Here is a 26,964-nt window from a genome sequence, read left to right on the forward strand (position 1 = left end):
GCGGGTATTGCATTGACTTTCTGCAGGCGTTTTTCGTATATGGATACTGACTCCCTCGTGAATCGAATCGTTTTTTGACCACCACTGAATCGAATCGCGATTCGATGCATCGAATCGAATCGAATCGAAATTTCGATGCATTTTCGATGCATCGCACACCCCTAGCAGTTACCAATACAGTCTATGAATTCAGAACAAATGAAAAATAAATGGTCTTATTTACAGGAAATCCCTGAAGAAGTGTTTCAGCGTGGTCGTCCACGACTACTGATTGGACATGAACATGTACATTTGACAGTGCCTCTGAAAGTAATCATTGGACCTACAAATGCACCGATTGCTTTGAAGTCGAAACTAGGTTGGACGATAAATGGTCCTACTGGAAATGTAAACTATCAAACTCGTATAGACAACGACTTTGTTTTGTTTAAACATGAAACAAATTCAGATATGTTGGAGCTTAACTCACTAGTTAAAGAAAGTTTTGAGAGGGATTTTATCGACTGCCCGATTAAGGAATCCAATAAAAGTGATGAAGAGGTTAGAGCAGAAAAAATATTGGAAAATACCTGTTCACAAACAGAAGATGGTTGTTGGCAAACTGGTTTGTTATGGAAAGAAGACAAACCATGGTTACCAGAAAGTCGTTCCGTTGCATTGAAGAGATTTAACTACGTTGAAAATAAAATGAAAGAGGACCCAAAACTATGTCAACAATATCATCAGAAAATAGCAAGTTATGCTGAAAAGGGATATGCAAAAAAGTTAAATTTGGATGAGGTGAAGAACAAAAGTGAGAAAACCTGGTACCTTCCTCACTTTCCTGTCTACAATCCCAGAAAACCAGTCAAGTTCCGTTTTGTGTTTAAAGCTGCGTCAAAATCACATGGAAAGAGCCTGAACAGTTGTCTACTACCTGGACCAAATTTATTCAATAGCCTGATAAGTATTCTGTTCCAGTTCAGAAAACATGAAATCGCATACGCAGCAGATCTGCTCATCATCTTATTCAATTTATGTCCATCAAACCAATTCTGAGAAGATACTGGAGAATAGTCTAAGGGAGGATTACGATACAGCTCAGAGCCTGGTTGGTACAGGCAAGTGCTGTACTGTGTTAAGTCAGCCAGTGATAAAGTGGATCTTTGGTCAAGTGTCTGAGTGTGACCAGATGTCTACTGCCACCAAGATTACATACCACAACTGTAGCAGGGAGAAATGTATCACTTTGGACAGAAACCTCGCTGAACCTGGCGGAATGTTATCTGAAGATGCACCTAAAAGAGGAGGATCAGTGTTTATGCAAATTTTAGAGTTCACAGAGAGTCAGAAGGCTTCGTCCCAGCTTGAGACAGAATATGCAAACATCGACCAGAAGATCTGGACAATTCATAAGGACGCTGACAAGCACTACTCCCTGAACCAAAGGCTAGAGATCAGACAAGCAGACGTAGAAATGGCGAAGACCAGGATACAATTGTTCATGAGAGTCAGTGAGTGCAAGAAAAAAGAAAAGAAGTTTTCAAAAAAGGTTAAGCAGCTGGAAGCTAAAGTAAAAGATGTAAAAAAACGAAGAGAAAAAGAATTAAAATCTGCAGAACAAGAAAATAAACTATTACAGAAAAAGGCAGAGGAAAGCAGAAATAAGTGGAAGGAAAAAGAGCAGGAGTTTGTAACGTCAAGGTCAGAAATTGAAGAATTGGTAAAGAGCATTGAAAACGAACAGCAAGAAATCTAAAAATGTGTGGCTACCAATGAACAACTGAATAATAAAGAGCTTGAAAAACAAACCGGGCAAGCAAATCAAGCTCATACAGATGTTAAGACGCTCCATAAGCAAGTAATTGATCAGAAAAATATTTTGTCAAAAATGAACAATGAAAATACAGTAACACAGAAAGACAAAGCAGCATTAGAGAAGGAAAGTGAGATGCTGCGGAAAATGATAGAGTTGCAGCACAAGATCATTAAACTGAAGTCAGACTCTGGCAGTGCTAAGAATACGCTGAATGACTTCTTGAAAGCTTACAAATGGATTGAGACGGACAGACAGTTTTTTGGTCAGCCGGACGGAAAGTACGATTTCAAGACTAGTGACCTTCACCAAGTTCAGAAGCAACTGTCTATACTCAAGGAGACGAGGAACACAGATTCAAGAGGCATGTTGTCAAAAGGTTAAAGAAGCTACCTATCCTGGCAAAAGTGGCAAAGTCAAGATTGTCGACGTCTGAACTAAATAAAGAAATTTTCAGAAGACCTACCAACAAATATGTAAAACTGAATGTTTAAAATCTTGTGGCCCGGAGAAATGTTAAATAGTTTTGTTATAGTATAATATTTTAAGCTGAATGAATATTTAGTATGCAATGGAACAATGATTCAGTCTAATTTAATAATAACTAGCGCACATGTTGCTCGAATTCGAGCAATTGCAAAGTATTACAGGAGTTATTTCAAAACGAATAACAGTCATATTTACAATGAGTTTAAAAGAGTCAACTCAAAGATTAACGGTGTGTAACTCAGACCATGTTTATCTTCGTTATTGATAAACCTAAAGCATTCCGGCCGGTTTTCTCCTTCTAAAAATGCCTCGCTTTACAGACAACACAGGTCATTGATAGAGGGCCAATTGAGAACGAAAAGTAGATTTGGGGTAGTGTTAAGTAAACTAATAGTTGAGATTGTTAAGGGTCAGGTAATGACTGTGATGAGTTAAGCCTATTACGCGCCACCGTTCTGTAGCTGCGGTCGTTATCACGATTACACCTCCTGTCTATTTTATATGTGTCGTTGTCGTCGCGTCGGTGGCATTTAAAAGAATAAAACAACAAATAATATAGTGACACAAAACAACGATAAATACACAAATTTAAGATACAACCATACTAACACGATCCGTCTTGGGGGTTATGTTTACACAAACTCAAATGGTAAATAAATGTACTCAATGCGTTTCATTGAATTGAAAAATAAATAACAGCAATTAAACTATACAGCTGATCAAAATGTAAACAATTATGTTCTTCATAAGGATAACATGGGAACTTTCAAAGCCACTGGGGGCAGAGCAAAAGGGACTTTTTCAAAAATGTAAGGCCAGTTTGCAAATCTACGCGACACGCTCTTTCCAATGAGACGTCAATGGATAAAATCGGTTAAGAAATGGCGGAAGAGTTCAACCGACAGTTTCATGTAGCGTATTAATTATATAGATTTGGTCAGCTGGTTTATTGGTTTAAAAATAAATGTAAAGGAAAGAACATGAGTTTTATTAGCAAAATAATTTAAACTGTTAATTTTGAACAGTATGCAAGGGGTGAGCAGGTACAATGCAAAGATGAACACTTATAAAAAAGCAGTGGCAGGATCCGAACCCAAAATATCCTTCCTTGGACCCAAAGTCTGTGACGTTACCACTGTGGGGGTTGGGCCACCAAACAGTATTTAGTTTTTTCCTTTATTTGGTCCAATAATATTATTTAAGTACCGAGATCTAAAATTAATATTTTGCCAGTAGTATCATTATGAAAGGGAGGAAATTTGACATTTTCATGCAAACATATTTTTTTCTATATCTCAATATTGAAAATTACAGCTTCAAATTACAGCAGGAAATTACAGCTTTGGAATTACTGCTCATTCTATAGTATACTTTTAGAGATAGGTACCTATATTTTGGATTCTTCCAACACCCAATTTATTTAAATATTGTAGCATAGTTTTATAGTAATAGTGTCTTTTCACCCTTACTTTATTGAAGTCCTGAACACCCTTCTTCCGTGATTCATAGTCTGATTTTTCCTTTAGTTGAGAGATCAAATTCAGTACGGGATATTTGTTGTCAATGTTGGCTATTCGAACATCCAGTGGATCTCTCCCAATCTCATGAGCTACATGTTCCATGATTGTCTCAGCAATTGTCACTGCTTCCAGGGTACCTTGACAGGCCCAACAATAAAGATGTTTATACATACTATAATATCTGAAAAACATCAAGTACCTAGAAGTTAGAACTCAATTGAAAATATTAAATGATCATAAGGTAAATTCCAGAACCTTCATTTAAAAACCATAAAACTTGTAGAATGTGTTGTACAACTTAAAAGTAGCATAGATATGTTTTAAAATAGTGCTTAATATAAAGCATTTTAATCTGACAACCGATTCATCATATATTATAGCTCTATGCCGAAAGCAAATTTTATTAACGAGTAGCCTACTAGCTGTTCAAGTGGGAAAAGATACTCAAATTATCAGGTGGGCATCCTAAAAAGAGTGTAAAGCATCTCAGAAATAAAGTTAGCCTCCTAGAAATCATTTTGGCTTCTTAGAAATCCAATGTACGTCCTTTGTTCCTGGGTTAGTCCCGAGTTCCTTAGGATATCCAATTAATCAACTTGGCATCCCGGAATTTAAACTACCTTTTCTTGCATCAAAATCTTAGCAACTAGGTATTTTACACTCTTCATACCTTCATTTAATTTAATGATTCCGAGTGATCCAATGACAAAATTAAATTTAATAGTGACATATGGAATCTATTATATCTGAAACCTAAGCTTTCATTTAGGTATGTTCTGGAGGTATACCTGGGCCTCGGGTCCACGCAGTTGTAGACTTGTCTGTCTTGACATTGTACAGCATAGTGGTCCAGGTGGATGAGTCATACACACTGCCGATGGCAGGAGACACAAACTCAGAGACAGAGTCATTTGATGAAGACCCTGCATCATTGTACACGTTTGTTGTTGCATACTGAATCTCTCCTTCATCATTTACACCTACCTGAAAATTATTTGTGGTCTATAAGATAGGAAGTCTACAACATTATCCAAGGTCAATTATCATACCAAATTATAAGAATGATAAAAGGTATGATAAAGAGATGTGATTTAAAATGTCCGAACCCATCCTGATTTCAACAATCCTGATTTCTGCCAGCTGTGGATCATGCCATACAACATGACAACAATTGTCTTAAGAATCATCATCTTACCTGGTAGTTGAACCAGCAAGGCCAGCGTTTGCCAATTGCCTCCATGACAGTCTCCAGCTTGGTCACTATCCGTACAGGTCGCTGCAAAAGGTGAGCTGCAAGTCCACACGCGCCTGCTACAATATTGCTGCGAGTCAACTTTTGACCGTACCCTCCCCCCACTCTACGTAACTTCACATTGATCCTGTGGAGCAACATAAACTTGTTAATGCTAATGATTACTAATTGTTGAAGGACCAAAGCACAAAAATATGCATGTTTTATATGAATTGTAAGTGGGTGTTAACTCTATGTTCTAGTTACAGGACTGGAAAACCTGTTGCTTGTAATTGGTCACTATCCTAGTCAAGAACTACATTTATATTCTCAGTTTTGTAATTATATAGACCAAAAGAATGATACTCATATTCTGGTTATCTACATAATATCGTATGATTAGTGTAGGTAGTATTAAATTTACATAGGTAGGGTCTACTAATATAATACAAGAGGTGAGAGGCAGATAAAATGAGTCTGTGCTTGGTATCGGCCAATCACGGTTATCCACATTTCTGCTGTAGATAAAATTGCCGAGCTATTTTGACAGAGGCAGTTGTATCATTCTGTCCTGATTTCTTTCCTACGTTGATCAAGTAGTATGGACAATATTTTCCCTAACTAAAAACATCTCCCGTTGTGTTTGTTTTCTGCACGGAAAATTAGGTGTGTTGCTAGTCTAGTGTGACATGGCAGTATACCTATCATCATTTACATATCTTCTTTCAAAATGCCACTGGCATATGTTGTTCACTAACAACAACAAATATGCTATCAGCTACATGAATTCGTATTTAATTTATTCTTGAACAAAACATAGAGTTTCAAAGCATCAGTTTTCCAACATCTAAGCGCTACAATCAACTGCAATATTGCAAGGGGTTACTGACTTATTCTCAGGCATGTTGAGTACCAAGGCAATAGTCTCCTGGACTTTCGCAAGCCACTGTGACGTGCAATAAACATCAAGTTCCCCTTCCACCGGCACTACCACACATGACATAGTCTCCATGGTGAAGTGGTACTGAGTCTCCAGCTTAAAATCTCCTTTCACCACCTTCTTGATATCATCTGCAATCCAGAAAAAAAATCCTTAATAATATATTGTGTAACAGTTTTTAAAACTCACATTGGTGAGTTCATAACGTATTAATAGGGAATTAAATTTGAAGATGCAGTACAATCTAAAGATCTAACTTTTTAATGTCAGTATAGTAGCTGCAATTATTACAATTATCGTGACACAATTAATTATAGTCATTGTCACAAGTGTAGCAAAAAACAACTCTACAAAATGCATTGTCTGCAAAATAGAGTAATATACGAACAAGATATTTAAAGTGCATCATGAACTGCTTTAATGTAAATGGTTTGTACTGTATTGAGGCATGTAAATGAAATAACATAAAATAAAATATTACTCGACAGTATATCAGAGTAGAGGTTCTCAAATCATGGGTTGTGACTCTATTCATACATTAACCAATGTCTAACAGTAAATAAACTTATCTGACCTTTCCTCTTTGTTGCTTTCCCCTCATATGTTTGGGTGATTCTAGAAGTAATTTTATTTCTAACAACGTCCCTCACATCTAGAAGTGGCTTTTGTATTCCTCCATACAAAATATGTACTCTTTCTGCAGCATGGTCCGCTAGTTCTTGGGTCTTAGCTACTATCACTCCCACCGGTTGTCCAGCATACAAGCTCCTCTTGGATGTAAACAGCTTAAACAAATTTGAAATTAAATTAGAATCATTGATTGAATATAACATGAATGAAAGTTCTTGCAATAAAATATGATATTTTACACACTGAGTAAACCGGATTACTGAAGAAAATATTTATTTAGAATTATAAGATAATATTTTTCTTAATAATTGTAAAAACTGCAATACATTTTTTGTTTCCCCCTTTTAGGCTTTAGTTTTCAATTTTAAAATCCATTCTATAAGCTGTTAGGTACTGCTTTAAATGTTTACTGCCAAGTAACAGCACTACCTATTCAAAAATTAATTGTTTTAATTATTATGAGAGTTTTGCTTTACAAAATAAACGAATAAATAAAATAACAATAAGATAAATAAGTAATTTAAAAAAGTAGTAGAACAAACATAATAAAATAAAGATGATAGACTAATTAATTGAGAGGACACAGCTAACTCACCTAATGAAAGGTTGCAGACGAGTCAAAGAACACAAAACACACACATATGTGTTCTTTATGTTTATGTGTTTATGTTATGTGTTTATGTGTTCTTTGACTCGTCTGCAACCTTTCATCAGGTGAGTTAGCTGTGTCCTCTCCATCCTATAAATTTATTTAATTCAAGCTAAATGCTTTTTCCTAAAAACATAGACTAATTAATTGGTATTCTAAGTTTACCTATCATTCTAATTGTTTTCACTCATGTAACTGAGGGATATTATAGATTGGTCCCCAATTTATGGTGTAAGATATAATTTCAATTTCATTGAACTACCTGTTCTGTTTCTGGAATGAATGGGTCTATTGGTGTGAATGTATTTTCTCCAGGAATATCCTTTGCTGAGTAGAAAGCTAATACACCCGGTATTTTCTGAAAAATATCATACAATCAAAAATATTTAATTAAAAAAAGAAAAATGGATAGACATCTAAATTTTAATCAACAAATGATGGATCGTTTGCTATTAAATTAAACATCTAAAGTTTCTTAAAAAAAATATTTGGACATACCCATATGGTCAATGATACAACTTTTTTTTTTGTCCTAAGACGCTAGGCACGAGCCTGGGATTGTTTTTCACATTACTTCAGGCTAGACCTAGGGGTTGCGGCATTATCACTTAGATAAAATCCATTGGTGACTTGGCGTGGATCGAACCCGGGACCTCAGGGACTGAAGTCCCACGCTATAACCTTTACGCCAGCTCGCTCCCCCCAATGATACAACTAGAACTAATTCACATGTAAGATGATGAATAGGTCGTAAAAGCTGATTAATTTCAATATAATACTGGAATCATCACCAGTCACAATGGAGATTAAATAATAGAGTGAACATTTCTAGTTGTATACTATCCAAAAAATACTTAATCTTTTAAAACACTTGCAGAATCTAATTATTTCAAGCCCTTTCGTTTGAGTTTTAGAAATATTTTGGGATCAATTCATACCCTCTTTACATCACGTGTTTTTCCTCGATATTCAGGCAAAAGATTTATTCGTTTTGAAGGGAAACCAGAGTCCTATATGTATAAAAGGTACCAGTCCAACCAACCCATCGTTGATTTATTTTAAAAAGCATGTTAGCATTAAAATGCATTGCATTGTGCTGTATCTGCAAAGCTTGAATTTTTCTGACCTCACTTCGTACTGTAGCCAAAGACAACATTTTCTACGGAGTAGCCTAAGTGATTATACCATACATAGAGTCCGAGTACAGCTGATTTTGTACTGAATAGCTACTGAATACCTACAAGAGCTTCGTTTGCATCCAGGCCCAGTAAGTCTGCAGGTCCCAGCTTAGTGATGACTAGTGCTGCGTAAACCTCATCTCCTGTGGTTGGAATATCAAACACATATTCTGCTTCACCTGTTCAAACCGATACATCTATACTCATAGTATTGGGTCAGTCAAACACCCCAATCAGCAGAACCAACTCCTACAATAAACAATTAAATTGATTTACTTTGTGATTATTTCATGGGCTCAGGAACTTTATCGATTTTCATATTTTCAACAATTGCATTAAGGGTTCAGTAGACACGGTAATCCTTCCAGTTTGCAAGGTTACTTAATACAGGTCCTATAGGGTCGCTGCATTATCACATAGATAATAAAACCCAATGGTGACTGGTGGGAATTTGAGTCTATGGTACCGTGGGGATCGTGTTCAACCACTATACCAGCTCGCTCCCCATTTGTATTGGATAAGGATCTAATAAAATCCAAATCACTGTTGGAAAAAATAAGTTTCATAATAATCTTACGTACAGTGACTTAAATTCAGACATAATACGTAGATCAGCCCTAAAGCTTGTATATTTGTACTTTTAAAATTGAAAAACATGATAGTGCAACATATCTGTACCAGAACACTGCAGAAGAGAGTCCAACTTAGGGAAAGGTTGGTAAAGAGGTGGTCTGGAACTGTCAGTGTCAAACTCTTGCTGGCCTGAGGACAGTGGTCGAGATATATCCTCCCCACCACTGCGACAATGAGGCGACACCGCATCAGGCGTGACACTTAGCACAAACTACAAACAGAATTGCCGACCTATTTACTGAGGAAATTAATAATTTTCAGTAGCATAAAGAATCATGCGATTTTTTTAAATCGCTACAAAAAAAGTACCTACTAATACACAAAACAACTTTTGATAAAGGTAAAAACTGTGGCATTATTTGTGAAGGGAGATCTTCAACATAGAGTCAGTTTTCCTTATCTAAGTGATCTAACTTTTTCTGGATTCTCTGGATTCTGGATGATAGTTTTTCAACAATAATATGTGTTTTATGATTGAACAACCATGGAAAATTAGAAAAGGATTATAAAAGGAATAAACAATATTATCAATATTGAGCTTCTAGATCAGAAGTCATAAACTTTATGTTCACAACCAGTTGTTTGGAAAATGATCAAGTGGTTCAGTGCCAGATTGTCATCAGCTTTGCTTGAAATCTTGGAGAACGTGCTGGTAAGAATGTATAACGACAATTCAGACATCTTAAACTTCTAGCTTTTATTACTGCTTGCTGAATACTGTATTTATGGACTCACATAGTTGAACCACCTGTATAATCCTATCTCAAAATGTAAAATATATGAAGTTGTGATGCAAAATATGGTATTGAAGCAAGTACAGTACCCTATAAAAACAGGCCTGAGTGAGCTTCCTACGGTACTCTGGATGAGGCTCGGTAGGTCCTAGGTCAGGATGAACCTCTCTCTCCAAGATATCCAGAGCTCCTCGTAGAGTTGCTGGCTCCAACAAGCTCCGACCTGCCAGATAATCCTCTAGCTGAGCAGCGTGAATCTTTATAACACAGAAGCATTCATTATCTCAGTTGTGTTCCTTGAGAATTTTTTCCAAATTTTTTAACACTGTAAAACTTAAAATAGTAATAATATTTAGGTTAACAAAAAATTTAAAATTTGTTAAAATCACAGAGTTTTTCTATGTCTAAGTAGCTATCAAAGGTATCTGTACATTCTCGCAAGAATATATCCTATACGGTAATCATTTTCAAATAAAATTAAAACAAAAGTACGGATCACGGCTAAACTGACTCAAAATCAAAACATATGACTGAATATTGGAATTTTAAAATAAGTTTTGCAAGTTTCACGATGATCTTCCATGACCCCATATACTGTAACATCTTTATACACAGTACATTGTTTAGAATTTTTTAAACTTCGGAATTTCAGCTATTTTTTTTATCAAAGTTCAATACATTTTCCATTGACAAATGGTAAAATTTGGAAGTATTTGGTTTTTATTTAGTACATTCCAAAAAGGTGCTTCTTGCCGATCAATGTCTATATTTGATTTATTAAAATAAGAGACACAATTGTCTCAATTCAATTTACCTTTGAATCCTAAACACAAATTAGAGTAGGCCAAAAGGCAAAATGTTGGAGTACAAACACTTGAAGTACCGGTATTTGGATAGCATTCTTAATACATGTACAACACATTTTTCATTTACCAACTACCGGTACTACTATTTTATACAATAAATTGAAATATATGGTTTATTGGTTTATTACCTACTAAACTCAAAGAAAATGTTACTAAAAACTTTTCAAAACAATAATTCTGGTTTTTTATGTGGCCATCTTTAGATATAAGTGTTACTTTTCAAATATGAATAATGTGGTTGATATAGCAAATAAATATAAGATCTAATTATGGTTGTTGTTGTTGTTACAAAACTTGTTTTTCGCTTTGTGATGAATGAAGTCTCATTAAAAATACTATGACCAAAACCTTTTACTTAAATAAAATCATTAGGCTATCATCAATAATTCATTATCAATTGAGATAGGGAACCCACCCACCTAGGTGTGTATTTTCCCCCAACTATGAATGAAGGAAGAGTAATGGTGTGAATTAAAAATATAAAAACCAACTATAAAATACTTACAAATTGAGCACTAATGTTTCCAAAAATAACACGTGGCTTCCCAAGAACTAAATGCCTGTTCTTTTTGCCGATTTTGAACAAAAATCCTGCATTTGTTAAAGCTAATGCATTCTGGGCTCGTGGGGCGATCTGAAATAACAAGCAATGTTTGCACTTACATTCAAAATAGAAGATATAGAGCGAAATAAGTGTATTGAAAACTTCATAAAATGTAAATGCCTCGGACAACTTAGCTCAAACTCACAAAGCTGCCCTAATCAATATTTTTTCCAATAAGGGATTCAATCTCTCTTTCAATCTTTCAAATAAGCAATGGAGTATTAATAATGGCTAGATTATACTTATAATCCAAGTTTTTACACCTGTTTGATGTAAGTTAATAAATTACTATAAACATTAGTAAATGCATAGATACCTTGTATGATTTGTAGATGTAAAAGGTATTGTCGAGTGATGGGAAAATGATCTGCAAGATGACTTTCTTGTACATGTTGGTCTCTAGGTATTCAGGCATTGATATCACACTGATGGTCCCCCGCTCTCCCCCTGGGATGAATAAAAGTCATCTAAGGTATGAGAAAAATTAGAAATTTATTCTATCAAACAAACAATCCTTGCTTGCAGTTGTACAGCATAAGGATTTTGGGAAAGCAAAGTAAGTGTGATATAAATATGATACTTTCTTTTTAATTCTATGAAAAACTAATTAGTTTCAAGTTTATGCATACTATCCTACTGTACAGCATAATAATCTTACGTAATAATAATCTTAAAATGAGCCAAAATAGTCACAATTTGATAACATAAATTTAGATTTAAAAAAATATATTTTCCATTATAAAACTACTAAGGAAAATTTGCTTGGTTTTAAGGGTCGCTTCTAAATAATATTGGTGAAATAAAGAGTTTGCCCATTATTAGGTAAACAAAGCTAAAATTTGCATTTAACTTAGTTTAGATTTGGCAACTATGAGATCATAAAGAGCCATACTTTTATTTGGACTGAAGATTATGAATCTTTGTATTCAAAATAAACAAATATGAAATTAACTAATTCCTTTTTTTACTCATCAACACTGTGTTAAGTGCTAAGTTAATCAAAGCAAAATCCTTAGTACTTACTGACGCTGAGCAATGCACCAACAGTTTCAAGGATCAAGAAGATGTCTGATTGGAAAGTTCTCCATTGGTGTTTGATGGACAAGTTTCCAGCCAGAGTACCCACCTGAAAAAAGTTTTTTTTATTTCAAATGTATTTTATTTGTTATTTTGATTTTTGCTACAAGACATGGCAACATTTCAACTACTGGAACGGAATATTTATTGACCCATGAAACCATTTAGGTAGCATAGTACAGTAGAATTTAAATTCATGCACCTGAATCTTGCTTTTAATAACATGGATGATGGGCAAATTTCCAAGGGCGGTTCTTGGGAACCATATACATATACACTAGGAAGAGGCCTACTGGTACTGTACACATTACGCCCAAATCCCTCGTAATTTTTTTTTTCTTTTAGATGCACAAGAATTACTACATTATTGTTTTTTATTTATTGCTATTTAAAGGAGGGGATGAAACATGTTGCTATACAAATAACATAAACAGCACAGAAATATCACTGTACAAATTTATGTGTCTGTCACTGTCAATAATGTCAAAAGAGTTTCTAAGAAAGCGAAGAGAGAGGTCCCACAAATCCAAGAGATTCAGAAGAATAGAAATGTGTTCAATGAAGTGATCAAAGGGTTTCCAACACAAAATCAACCAATCCAGCTGATATGGTGATTCAAATTACTGTACATCCAAGATCCTTTAGTTTGGCGTTCATACTCATAGAGTTGTAAATTATATAAAAATCATATTTGCCCATTTTTCTTGTACCAGATTTTGAATAGTATATTTCACTACTAGTCACGAAATGGTACTTTCGTGACGAATATTGAATGATACTTTTTATCACGATGAAAAAAACTACTTCATCAAACTTGAAAACTTATCTGATATTCCGTAATCTATTCATTTTTCTAATATAAACACAATACAGCTGTACAATTTAGTGTAAAATTCAGCTGATTGTAACTTTGTTGATGTCAGGCATATTGTTTGTGTAGTAATGTTTATGTAGCAAAAGTAATGTTTATGTCAGGAAAAGTCAGCTGATCACTATTTGTTTTTGGTGTATGGAAATTGAAGTTTTTCAAAGATCTCAGCTGTATTGAAATGGGCTATTTTTGAATACAGAGTGATGACATAGTTATTTGTGTAACTAGTGGTGAAAGTGGCACTTTGCTGCACACGAGAGCAATGTTTACGCACGAGCCGCAGGCGAGTGCGGAATGATCTCGAGTGCAGCAAAGGCCTTTTTCACTCGTGTTACACATTATACTTTTCCTACAGTCACTATAAAGCATATAAATAATTAGTCTTTCAAACACTATACAACACGTTTTTAGGTTCAGCTGGCAACACAAATGGTGCCCTAGAGAAAGTAGTACCCGCGGTCCGTATCACTCCGCTATTTTTCCTCGGCAAGAAATGTGCTCCACGTTTTGAGAATATAGTTCCGTATGTTTTTGTAATTTGAAGTGGTTTCCGCGCCTAAAAAAATGCTTTAAAGGTATTTTCTTGTTTATTAAGATCGTAGGAACGTTTTAAAAACGTTTAAAAGAAAAGTCCAGAAAGTTCAGAAATACCGAAACTATAAACACGAAATGACAGGTTAAATCTTAGTTATAATAGTCAATCAGCTGCTCATAGTATTATTATCTTTAAGTGTTGCCAACCTATTTCCAAGCTTACACGGATTACGTGCATAATAGAACCACGCTGTTTTGTGTTGTTTCGTTGGAATCCTGATGTGCGGCAAAGTATAAACCGTACGGCAAAGTATAAACCGTACGGCAAAGTATAAACCGTACGGCAAAGTATAAATATGCAGCAATTAACAGCTTTCTGTACTATAAACAGTACAAGGAAGCCAACTTTGTCGGGTGACTGTAGGAAAAATATGTTACTGTATTAAACAAGCTGCACCACTATTTTTGTTTGTTCTGTAAGAAAGTTGAAAGAGGTTCCAAACAAAAATATTTATTTAGCCTACCTACTTACAAGATTTTTCTAATTTCTTCTACCATGCACTATGCAGTACTTTTACAAGTATTTCAAGCTGTACTTTGATTTGATTCTGAATTTACTTACATTTCTCACTGGTGTGTTAGCCACTTTTTCAATATGGCATGCAACTTGTTGAAAGTAAGAGAAATATTTTGGATTTTCATTTGCAACTGATATGAAGAAAGTAATGGCATCTGATAGGGTAGTGTTTGCCCCAACATACCAGGAACCAGAATAAAATGAATGAGCTTTTAGAAAAGCCACGGAACTGACATCGATAAATACATCAGGAGATGGCTGGTCTTTCATTATCCCTGAAAAACAACATACATACAGGTTTAAGTGACAATATATTTGCTACAGTGAACACAAAATAACATATGTTATTCCGTGTTCACTGATTTGATATCCATACCCAGGGCCGATTTAAGTAGTAAATGGGAATTTAGGTTTGTTTAGAGCGCAAGGAAGAGAAAAATTCCCCCGCGAGGGAGGGGGAGGGGCACAATCATCTCTTCGGCCCATATTACGTCACACAAACAATTGTCTATACTGGAAATGACCAGAAAATAATCATTTGATTGTAATACACATGGGTGTCATATTTTTTCACCTGCTTCTTCTAAGTGGAATGGATGCTTAGATGTTAGTTTTGATTTTCTGTGGTGTACAATTACAAATCAAAGTAAAGGATGGGAAGGTTCTGATAACAATTTATGTTTTGAAAGTAACGGTGTGAATAAAAAATAACTGTGAATAATAATCCCAGTTTTCAATAGTTTGAAACTGAACCCAATGCCTCCACTTTCCTCTTAATGGGCTTTTAATAATTAAAACTGATCCTGGCTTAAGAAATAACTGGTCTTTGTTAGTAACAGAGCTACACAATAGAAAAAATAATGATAGTCCTTTAGATACTGCTTGTTTTAAAGATAATAAAAATGTTTGGTTGATGCATTTTAACATACAGGGTGGTATAACATTCAAGATTAATATGTTAAAAATTTTTTTAGAAAATACAAACATTGATATTGTGTGCTTAAATGAGCATTTTCTGGATACAGCTAATGTTAACCTCCTGAATACATTGGTTAATTATAAACTAGCAACATACTTTTGTAGATCACAGGATACTCATGGTGGTACATGTATTCTTATTCGGCATAATTTAGCTTTTTTAAACAGAGATGATTTAAATATTTATTTTGAAGAAGCTGTGTTTGAAGGTTGTGCAATAGAAATACCTAGCCTAAGAAGTATTGTAATATCATTATATCGTACACCAGATAGGGCTAATATTAACAATTTTCTCTGTAAATTAGAAGCTTTGCTATTGTTGCTAAGAAAAGAACTAAAAAAAAAACAAATTTATATCGCTGGAGATTTTAATGTTGATACATTAGATAACTGTAGGTACCCTACTCACAAAGATTCGTTTCTTAACATAATTAGGCAATTTGGATTTAAGGAAACTTTTTTTGAGCCAACACGGATAACACCTACAACTAATACCTGTAGGCTATAGATAATGTATTAATTAATATGAGAGTTGAACAACACCAAACTTTAAATATGGAATTAGGAGTATCTGACCACAGAGCTTTATTTATTACATTAGATAGTAATATTGAATTTAGTGGTGACTCTGTTGATTTTAAGAAACTAAGCTATAGTAGGTCTTTTTCAGCCAAAAAAATTGATCAGTTTATGGCTACTTTAAATGAGGAAAATTGGAATTTTAGTGAAAATAATTCAGTTCAATGTAATTTTAATGATTTTTTTTCTAGATTTAAGATGATTTTCGAGAACCATTTTCCACTAAAAACTTGTAAAGCAGGACACCGAAAAAAACAACAGAAAAAAATGGGTAAATTCAGAGATTAGAGAATTAAGTGTTAGAAACAGAGAATTGCAAGCCTTAGCAAAACAATCTGATAACCATGCCTTTAAAGAGTATTGTAAAGTTTTTAAGAAAAATTTCAAAGCTGTCTGTTCTAGGGCGAAAAGAAATGCAAACACCTCTTTTATAGAGAAAGCAGACAATAAAAGTAAGGCAGTGTGGTCAGTTGTTAATGGAGAATTAGGTTTAAAGGCAACTCAAGAAAATAGCTTTTCAGACATTGTTTTCCAAAATAAGTGTTTAAAAGATGGAAATAAAATAGCTGATATTTTTAACAATAAATTTACTGACATTTGTTTAGAGAATGAGATTTCACCATCAAGGGAAATGGCAGTTAGATTTGCAATGAAAAATAATGACTGGAGTCAAAGTTTACCAGTTTTTCACTTCAGTCCAGTAGATGAAAACCATGTTAATAAAATAATCAAATCATTGAAGAACAAGCGATCTTCAGGATGGGATGAGGTTCCTTTGTTTTTATTGAAAAAGATTGCCAATCAAGTTTCAAAACCATTAACAAACATTATAAATCAGTCACTCATTTCTGGAATATTACCTTACCAAATTAAATATGCAGAAATAAAACCATTGTTTAAAAAAGGAAGTAAATTGGATATTAACAATTATCGGCCAGTGTCCTTGCTTCCTGCATTTTCAAAGGTTTTTGAAAAAATAGCTAATAAACAAATCTTATCATTTTTTGAAGACAATAATTTATTTATCAAGGAACAATATGGATTTAGAGAAAATAAGAGCACAGTTTTAGCGATAGCAGATTTAATCAGGTGTGTATCAGAGGGCTTGGATGGATCGCAGACCACAGCTGGTGTGTTCTGCGATCTATCCAAGGCTTTTGACTGTGTGGTACATGATATTCTTCTTGATAAGTTAAAAGTTTACAACTTCTCTTCTTCCGCATTATCTTGGGTAAAGTGTTACCTATCTGGTAGACACCACAGAACTGTTATAAAAAAAAATTATATGGTTTTTAAATCTGAATGGAGGAAAGGAACGCGGGGCGTGCCCCAGGGCTCAATTCTTGGTCCTATTCTGTTTTTAATCTATATAAACGATTTAGCACAAAATTTTGATTTCAAAATTGTTCTGTATGCAGATGATGCTACAGCCATTCTTAAATCAAACAACATTTTAGATTTACAGCAAATTATTCAGAATTCCCTAACAGATTTGCAAGTGTGGTTCAAGGCCAATGGTCTTAAATTAAATAGTAGCAAAACTAATGTAATCAATTTTAGCACTACACGAAGACAGGAACAAAATCTTAATCAAATAATATTAAATGATGATCACCTTCCTATTGTAAAGTCAACAAAGTTTTTGGGTCTCGAGGTTGATGAAAAACTAAACTGGAAAACATATATTGATATTTTGAAAAAAAAAATTAAATTCCCTTTGTTTTCAAATGTTTGTTCTGCAAAAAATTACTGACTTACAGACGAGATTGATTGTATATCATGCATTGTTCGCTTCTTCAATGCAGTATGGTGTTGAACTTTGGGGAGGTAGTTCAGGTATGGAGTCTGTTTTTAAATTACAAAAAAAGTATCTTAGAATCATGACAAATTCTAAACCTAGAACGTCCTGTAAATCTATTTTTAGGGAACTCAAAATTTTAACACTACCATCTATGTACATTAGTAAATGTCTGTTTTATGTCAAATCTAACTTTAATATGTTAATGGAAGATCAACACATTCACAATTAATTATCAGACTAGGAACAGAAGTGATTTCCAGTTTCCTGTTCATAGATTAAGTTCCTTTGAAAAGTTGCCACAGTATTTTGGTAAAAAATTATATAATAAGCTACCAAACAGGATAAAGAATATTGATAATGATCATAAGTTTAAGAAAGAAGTTCAGTCCCTGCTGCTAAACAAAGTATACTATTGTGTAAATGATTTCTTATGTGACACTTTGTAATATGATGTAAATATGTATATAAAATTAAGGCATTTGATTAATTTTTTGCCAACAAAACAATTGTATCATGTATATTTTGCTTTTAGTTTTTAAGATGTTGACATGTCACCTGTTTTACCAGCTGTGCTGGGGAGGAAAATGTATTGTGACAAATAAAGAATCTGAATCTGAATCTACACAAATGATCACACTCTATCATACACTCACCCCCTTATTCAGATTAAAACACACACTCAAGTTAGTGTGTTAGAACAGTGACTGATGGTAGTAGTCATTATATTACCAAACTGGCTTTCTTAGCTTCCGTTAGATTAAACCAACCTCAAGCTCATCTCTCTTTCCATGTTTCGGTTTAAATATGCATGGTTGCTTCTTCATCTTAACTTAAATGGTGATGCAGTGAGATTGGCAAATATAGATTACAAAACTGATTGATTACCCATTAGTTTATCCCACCGTGAATATAAGAAGAAGAGATTTTACTATTTTTGCCTAATTAGATAGGAAATACACATTCCAATTATCACTGTTCTTACACACTAACGTGAGTGTGTGTTTTAATCTGAATAAGGGGGCGAGTGTATAATTGAGTGTGATCTTAACACATTTTTATTTTCATAAACATTCACATATTTTATCGTTATATCATAAATAGATGAGTTAATTGAAAAATGTTCATGCATTTTAAGACTAAATACTACTGGTCTCTGTTGATACTTACCCTGTGCAGTGTTTCCCCCCACCAGCATATACTCTCTGCCATTCAACATATCAAAGATCTCAAATATTTCTTCTACTTCCACCACTTTGTACCATAGCCCTCGTCCTGATGGGTTCATTATTTTTAACTTTGGTTGGCTTTTTTTCTCTGAGGTTATCAAAGAGTTCTGTTTTGTTCCTTTCTTTCTTTGAGAGATGTTTACAGGCTTACACAGCCTGGCTTTTTCCGATTCTTGACGTTGGACAAACTTTTTTTTATGAGTTTTCAAGAGATCCTGGGCAAAATATTTGTTGAAGAATATTTTATGTAGACGATGTAAAAATATTATTTATGGAATCATACAGAGAATGAATTAATAAACTATTTTTAATTTTAATTTGCTTCCAATACTGTACATATCAACCGGTACCAAATTAAAGATGAAAACGGTCAAATTCTGTGTATGAATTAGCAACTAGCTGTTATACAATGTGCTACCAGATTGATCGATTACCTATTCTTGGCATACACAGATCTCTGGTTTTATGAGTTATGCATTTGTCTCAAACACAAGACTACAAAAGGTTGCAGTGGAAACCCCATTAGTTTGGTTGTATGTTCTTGAAAACCCTTTAGAGACTTACTTATAAAAAGCTAGGTAGAAAATTATTTTGATCAATCCAGAAACATATAGTAACTCTACATAATACTGCATTACCTCAATGTCCAAGACCTTTTGTTCCAATTCTTGAGTTTTGTCTGAAGCAAATGATTTAAAAGCGTCTAAAATCGGTCTGTAGCCTGTACATCGACATAGGTTTCCTGAGAAGGAATCTTCAATTTCGTTCATGGTAGCCGTTGGATTTGATTGCAGAAAGCTTCAACAGAAAAATAGACAATAGTTACAAACTGAGGTCTTAACATGTGAGCTGTAACACACCTTTGTATCTGGAGGATGAGGATATCTGCTCGTGGGCGTCCATCAATAAGAGCTGGGGGAGGGGTGGAGGCCGAGTTATCCTATGAGACCTCACCAATCACATTTATTATAGATTGTGCTGTAAAAACATAAAAGTAAAACAAAGAGAAAGAAGGTTGAGGCAAGAGATATAGATAAATGGGGGCATTGTGATGAGAAGGCTTAGTACCACTTGAGGTACCTGAGGCCACAGCAGTTAGTAGTAAGAAAGTAAAGTTTTCAAATTAAAAAACCCAAAATTATGTTGGAAAAAGCAATAGATTAACAAAGTTTGGGTACAAAATACGTAAAATCAACAGTTTTTACCTAGATTTTTAAATGTAGTGCGGGAGGATCCCCTGGCCCCTCTATATATGGATTATTCTGTACCCCCAGAACCCCCTTATGGAAAACCTAGATAGACACCCATGTATCTGCTAGTGAATGTTTTAAATATGTAATGATAGTGTACCTTCAATAGTATAGTCGGGGCGCTGAGGGGGTTTGAGCATGCATAAAAGTGTAACGAAATTTGACTTTTGATTGTTGCTATGGGTACCTAGTAGATAAAGAAAATCGATGTTGTCGCATTTCTAGGTGGTTAATAACATGGGGGGGAGGGGGGGAAGTTGGGGGGCCACCCGGGGGGCCGCCGCGCACAAAATAGCTTATATCTCGTGAACCAAAAGTCATATGAATACGTTAGACACGCCAAACTGTGCAGAAAAATGCATTCTACAAATAGAGTATGTAGTAGTTTCACAGAAATTGACGAGAAGTTACTAAAAATTATATTTTTTAAATTTACGATAAGTATAATCAGGAGTATAATGGTTTTTGTTGTTGTTTAGAACCATTAATTTTTTAATTGACAACTTTTGAGAGTAGTACACTATAGGTAAATAGTACTTCTGTATAATGAAACTATTGCGGTACATAACTTAACAGCTATACAATCCTCAGATCCAATAAACATAACACAAACAAAGGCGCAAAACGCGTCGCGGTCATTGTTCCTGCTGCCGTAACTATTAATGGCGAGTACAGTTCAAGCTGAGACTTATATTACACTTTTTAGAACGATGGAGATTCTGAGGATTCATTTTCATATGTATAAAATAGTATTGAGGGACTATTATGTATCGAGAAATATAGTTTGTAAAAGAAGAGAGTTTATACAAAATTTGGTAGTTGAACGTTTCCATCACCTGACCAGGCTGCACAATTGGTGCAACAGCTGTTTCGGCGATCGCGTAAAGGTAGTGTAAACGATACGAGTAGAAAATGTTAAATACAAGCCTTAGCGAGTGCCTTAAAAACTTCTACGAGTGTCGTTAACACTATTTACGCGAGTTGTGTGCATTAATTAACCTGCAACAGTATTTTAATTACCAAAAACCACTACTCAAAACTTAAAAAGAGAGGTTATTTTTTCTTTACCCCTCATTGTCTCTGACAGTAATGCAACGAATCATCGCACCAATCGTTAACAATTAATTGACCTAAACAGCTGAAGTTATAGTTGAAGTTCGAAGCATTATAATTTTACTTCTTATCTCTTAATCCTTGACCCTATCTGGGTACCAGTGGTGGTTATATTTTGGCCCTTTTGTAGTGGTACCATATAATTCACCAGAGAACAGTTACATGCCCATGTAAGTAGATGTCTATTATACATCTATTATATATTATGTTTCAGTGATAAATGTAGAATATAATAATATAAAAATATATATTTTTCAGCAATGCTTTTAGGCGTAATAGCAAGAGGTTTGCAAATTTTTGGATTATTCAACTTGGAAATGTCTAAATCAACCCGCAAAAATCATAAAAATAATGTTTTTTCCATATTATCCAAATGTTAAGGTTGTGTAAAATATGATTCCTTACGTAGAAATATCAATGTTTTTTTTTTTTAATACGCATAAAAATAAAATTATAAAAAACTACCAAACTATTTTAATTACCAAATTGTATTTAATTGTTGTATAATTTTACTTAAATAACTTGTCAAAATTCAAATTTAGCTCTATGGCAAATGAAAATTGTTATAATATATGTGTGAACAGTGGCCTACAATTTTCCGTGATAAAGTCAGCATTGACATATGTGAATGCAACAATGCATCAAGCCTCCCTCACTTCTAAGAGTGCTGAGCTAGTATGAAGATATAAATTGTAAACTGCATATTTTAATATAAAATTTTTTTTAAAGTGCATATATTTGGAATAAATTAGTGAAATTTGATTAAAGAAGGATCCGTCCTTGTTACAAACATTATAATATATATATATATATATATATAATAATGTAATAATATATATAACATTAAGGCTATATATAATCACAAGATTAAATTCAAACGCCGCTCGATCACCCCACCTGAGATAAAGATCCATGCAATATAACCCCTCAACCTAAATTAGAACTATTGTAATAGGCCTAGCCTAAAGCCTAATTTAGTAAATTCATTTGCCACCCTTTGTAATCTTTTATTGTGAACCCTTAATTTCTTTTCTTTTACCATCGATTTTGTATTGTAATGAAATAAATTTAAGTTTAGATACTGTACAAGGAGTTTCCATTGTATTCCTAGCTTGTATTTGTAGCCTTGTTACACTGCATAATTTAAGAGTAAAAGCTCTTTCTAAAAATGTATAGTTAAATGTAGTTGAAATCAAAATTTCCTGAGTAATTTACGTCAGAATGTGAAATGTTAACATTTTTTTACGAAAACATAATTTTTATGACCTTTTCAAAACTACATAAAATTGTTATAACCAACCTCAGATTCGGAGATGTATAAATTGTAGGGAATTTATTGCAGTTTCAGATGGTGATGGAAACGATCCACCACCAAAATATATTTTGAACTCTCTTCTTTTACAAACTATATTTCCCGCTACATAATGGTCGCTCAATACTATTTTATATATATATATGAAAATGAATCCTCAGAATCTCCATCTTTCTAAAAGTGTAATATAAGTCTCAGCTTGAACTGTACTCGCCATTAATAGTTACGGCAGCAGGAACAATGACCGCGACTCGTTTTGCGCCTTTGTTTGTGTTATGTTTATTGGATCTGAGGATTGTAAAGCTGTTAAGTTATGTACCGCAATAGTTTCATTATACAGAAGTACTATTTACCTATTGTGTACTACTCTCAAAAGTTGTCAATTAAAAAATTAGTGGTTCTAAACAACAACAAAAACCATTATCCTCCTGATTATACTTATCGTACATTTAAAAAATATAATTTTTAGTAACTTCTTGTCAATTTCCGTGAAACTACCACATAATTTATTTGTAGAATGCATTTTTCTGCACAGTTTGACATGTCTAACGTATTCATATGACTTTTGGTTCTCGAGATATAAGCTATTTTGTGCGCGGCGGCCCCCCGGGTGGCCCCCCAACTTCCCCCCCTCCCCCCCATGTTATTAACCACCTAGAAATGCGACAACATCGATTTTCTTCATCTACTAGGTACCCATAGCAACAATCAAAAGTCAAATTTCGTTACACTTTTATGCATGCTCAAACCCCCTCAGCGCCTGGACTAGTACCGGTATTTACAATATTTTACCTGTACATACTCATGACCCATCCCGGTGTGCAGTAGCCACACTGAGTGCCATAGAAGTGAGCCAGTCTGGTCTGAATCTCATTGTATCCTTTCTGTCTGCTGCCGATTCCTTCCACTGTGGTTACTTCCATGCCGTGACAGGCGTAAACCGGGAACATACACTAAAATAATATGTGTTATGTTTTGTGAAATTGAATTATACATATCACAATTAATTGTGCATCTGTAAAGAATAATGTGCCACTGGATTACTTATAAAAAAAATAGTATTTTTATGCATATCCTTTCACTTTTCTTACATGTTTTACATACCTTCATTGATTTTCATCTTATGATGGTATTTTACTTTGTATACAATTTGAGGGTGAATTTATAAAATAAAAGAAGATCAATTAAAGAAAAATAAGTTTTACCTCTTGTTATGACTTGTGGTAGTTTATTAATAACAAACACTTGATATTGTCTTTTGTGTGTGGACGTTGATATTTTCTGTGAAATTGTGCCTTTTGGGCATTTAGTACTGACAGAGTGACAGGATTTAAATTTGAGGCAATGAACTAAATTCACTTTTCCAGCTTCATCAATATTTATAACTATCATCTCAATCAATATCACAGCAATTCATTGATACTTAAGGTTTTCACCCTTGAGATTTCATAAGCAATGGATATCTCCATCTAGCCAATTATGTTTGGGACATTAACACAATAACATTAAATTGTAATTTGGGTTTATACTCCACCAAGCTGGTGGCGGCTGAGGGATTAGGACTACATAGGTGGGACCTGCTCACCGACCTGGCCGTCCTAATCCCTCAGCCGCCACCAGCTTTGGCGCGGAGTATAGTTAAGTTAAGTTTCCTAATCATAATACATGCGAGAAGAAAAAAACAGAAAGACTCTAATTTAAGTTACAAACTGATTAAACTAACTGATTAACTAACGAGTCATTCTAAAGGATTTGTTGGTATATCACTGTTCACTGTATGTTCTGTATGTACCTTAGTACCATAGGAGCTGCTATACCCCTGTTTCACGACGGAAAGAAAACTTGGAAAATAATAATGTTGTTTTTTTTATCTGTATAAAATAGTTACACATCTATAATTCATTTCAGAATAGTAACTCAATACTAGAGAAGTAAAATTATTTTCTTTATATTTAGATAAGGGGTTTATAAACTTCCTAGGCAGCCATTACGGTGTTAGCAGTGTTTCTTTATATTTAGATAAGGGGTTTAAACTTTCTAAGGCAGCCATTACGGTGTTAGAAGTGTTTCTTTATATTTAGATAAGGGGTTTAAACTTCCTAGGCAGCCATTACGGTGTTAGCAGTGTTTCTCTATATTTAGATAAGAGGTTTAAACTTCCTAGGCAGCCATTACGGTGTTAGCAGTGTTTCTTTATATTTAGATAAGGGGTTTAAACTTCCTAGGCAGCCATTACGGTGTTAGCAGGGTTTCTTTATATTTAGATAAGGGGTTTAAACTTCCTAGGCCGCCCAACGATTACATAATACCAATGTGATCGTAGCATCCATTGCAACTTATGTAGGCCTACCATATAACAGTGAAATCTTTCTTTATAAGTCTTATTGTTTACTGTGTAGGATACACGGTAAATTTTTTAATTAGCATTTTAAGAGAGGAGAAAGCAATCTAAATTAACCCCTAATGTATTTGCGAATATGCTGATAATAGACCCAAAACATCCTTGAACAGTCCTAGTGTATATTGGTTAACACTTAACATAATGGCTAGCAATAAAAAGTCTTACCGAATTGACTGACACTGTCATCTCCTCACCAGTGGCGGGATGTATGTAGTGCAGGGACACGACGCAGACACCACAACCTCCCTCTCGACACATGAACTTGGTACCCTTCAGTCTGGCATACTGTCTGATGTATGTGTTGAGGGAGGTCTCCACTGGCACTGAAGTCACTGAAACACCATTGTCGCCTGTCAAATATTTTTAGTTAATACCAATACCGTTGTAAGATTTGTTTTTGTTCTTGGTGACATTAGAATAAGGATTTTATTTTTTAATTGGTGCACGTTTTGACCAGGGCCAAAACCACATATCAATTTACAAAGTAATGTCACTGGGTATCGTAGATAGTATGTTCAATGGCTTCAGTGTTAGTGATACATTTTTTATTGTGGGGATGCTCACAATCACCTGACTAACATAATGGATGTTCACGATTTTAACACAATCGTGGGAGAAGCTCCACATTTTGTCGCGATCGCAGTAAACGATAACGGTGTCCTCACGTCCACGGAACATGCTCACGATAACGTAAAACGACGACGGTGTCCGCACGACTGCGAGATGTGAACGTGGATGATTTTCGCAATTTCGCCGAGATCACAGGTGACAGGAGTCGCTTACGGTTACACCACAATGGTCGGAGATGTTCTAGATTTTGCCACAATCATGGAAAACGATGATGTGACCGTGGACGATGTTCACGATTTCACCGTGATCACACCTTCCACCGCATAAGACAAAGCCGATGTGTATTTTATTCAAATTTGTAAAAAACCCATACAGAAATTGATGAGCTAAAAGTGAAACTCGGGAAACATAAAATTCCAATGGATAATCAGAGAAAACGCTGTTTCTACGTGTCCTGCCTCACTACACTGCACCTACATATTTATTACAAGACCATCAAAAATAATAAATAAAACCGATTTGGCCTTTTCTTATTGGCCTACAAATGTACAATAAAGTGTTAAAATGATATGTTAACCTACTGTTGTGGCTAATCTTGATTTAAAAATAATCCTAGTTTTAAACTTACGATATAAAGATGGGTACCTATGCCTTAAAATCTTATCCATATAATATATGTTAACCAAAGTGATATATTATTCATCCCAAACAAAACTGAATTCCTTTAGGCCACTGAAACCCTGCTTGTTTGTGGGCGGGGGGTATTTTATACCTCGTAAACCACCACGAGCTCATGGCCCGCACTAATAAATGTATAAATGTGGACCCTATTGGCATGTATTTTTATAAATCCGGTCCTGGACAAATAATTAAAGTGTGCTTATATACTATATTGTACCAGCAAAACGGCAGGCGCATGTTGTAGATATACAGCATGTCGTATCCTTAAGTAATATGTACAAGTAAGACAATACATAAACAACTTTTGAAGTAAATGAACGTATTTATGAGTTATTATGGACTTAATTTGAAATCATTGGCAAGTCAAGTGATCTCAGTATATAACCATACTTTAATAATGAGTTTAATTAGGGTGATTGTTGTTCAGAAAATTGTGAGTTTGAGGTAGCCTAAAGTAGACAATTAGTTCTGAGTCTATGCTCGATTTTAATCCACTGGCATTTTCGTGTGTACAAGTTATCTCGTAATTAAAAAAAACTTACGTGAATGCAATTCCCCGTTCAGAATAAAACAGGCAGTTTCATCGTTGTATCTGAAACATTTCAAAATTTTACTTAGGTTTTATCACAATCGTAAATATTTCCGAACAGCAATCTTGCAAACTCAGATAACCTTCAGGTTGAGTAGTTTTTCAGTCTCATGAATCCTCAAGTATTGGAGTATTA

General features: G+C 34.4%; 1 protein-coding gene across 1 annotated transcript in view; it reads right to left on the minus strand.

Moving 5' to 3' along the window:
• The window catches only part of LOC128986893 (uncharacterized), a 50,505-nt gene that overhangs the window by 17,764 nt on the left and 5,777 nt on the right, over window positions 1-26,964 (minus strand). The window contains exons 2-19 of the mRNA XM_054407499.1: window positions 26,782-26,831; window positions 25,154-25,320; window positions 23,380-23,540; window positions 19,551-19,710; window positions 18,854-19,127; window positions 14,374-14,603; window positions 12,293-12,395; window positions 11,586-11,716; window positions 11,171-11,299; window positions 9,889-10,056; window positions 9,111-9,276; window positions 8,496-8,611; window positions 7,517-7,612; window positions 6,550-6,760; window positions 5,926-6,106; window positions 5,000-5,183; window positions 4,593-4,788; window positions 3,754-3,941 (exon numbers count right to left, since the gene is read on the minus strand). Of these exons, the coding sequence (XP_054263474.1) occupies window positions 3,754-3,941; window positions 4,593-4,788; window positions 5,000-5,183; window positions 5,926-6,106; window positions 6,550-6,760; window positions 7,517-7,612; window positions 8,496-8,611; window positions 9,111-9,276; window positions 9,889-10,056; window positions 11,171-11,299; window positions 11,586-11,716; window positions 12,293-12,395; window positions 14,374-14,603; window positions 18,854-19,127; window positions 19,551-19,710; window positions 23,380-23,540; window positions 25,154-25,320; window positions 26,782-26,831 (2,911 nt within the window). The remainder of the gene's footprint in view (window positions 1-3,753; window positions 3,942-4,592; window positions 4,789-4,999; window positions 5,184-5,925; window positions 6,107-6,549; window positions 6,761-7,516; window positions 7,613-8,495; window positions 8,612-9,110; window positions 9,277-9,888; window positions 10,057-11,170; window positions 11,300-11,585; window positions 11,717-12,292; window positions 12,396-14,373; window positions 14,604-18,853; window positions 19,128-19,550; window positions 19,711-23,379; window positions 23,541-25,153; window positions 25,321-26,781; window positions 26,832-26,964) is intronic.

This window comes from Macrosteles quadrilineatus, unplaced genomic scaffold (genome assembly GCF_028750875.1).
Source record: "Macrosteles quadrilineatus isolate MER2022 unplaced genomic scaffold, UCM_ALF_1.0 Scaffold_1__1_contigs__length_201487025, whole genome shotgun sequence".
NCBI classification, from domain to species: domain Eukaryota; kingdom Metazoa; phylum Arthropoda; class Insecta; order Hemiptera; family Cicadellidae; genus Macrosteles; species Macrosteles quadrilineatus.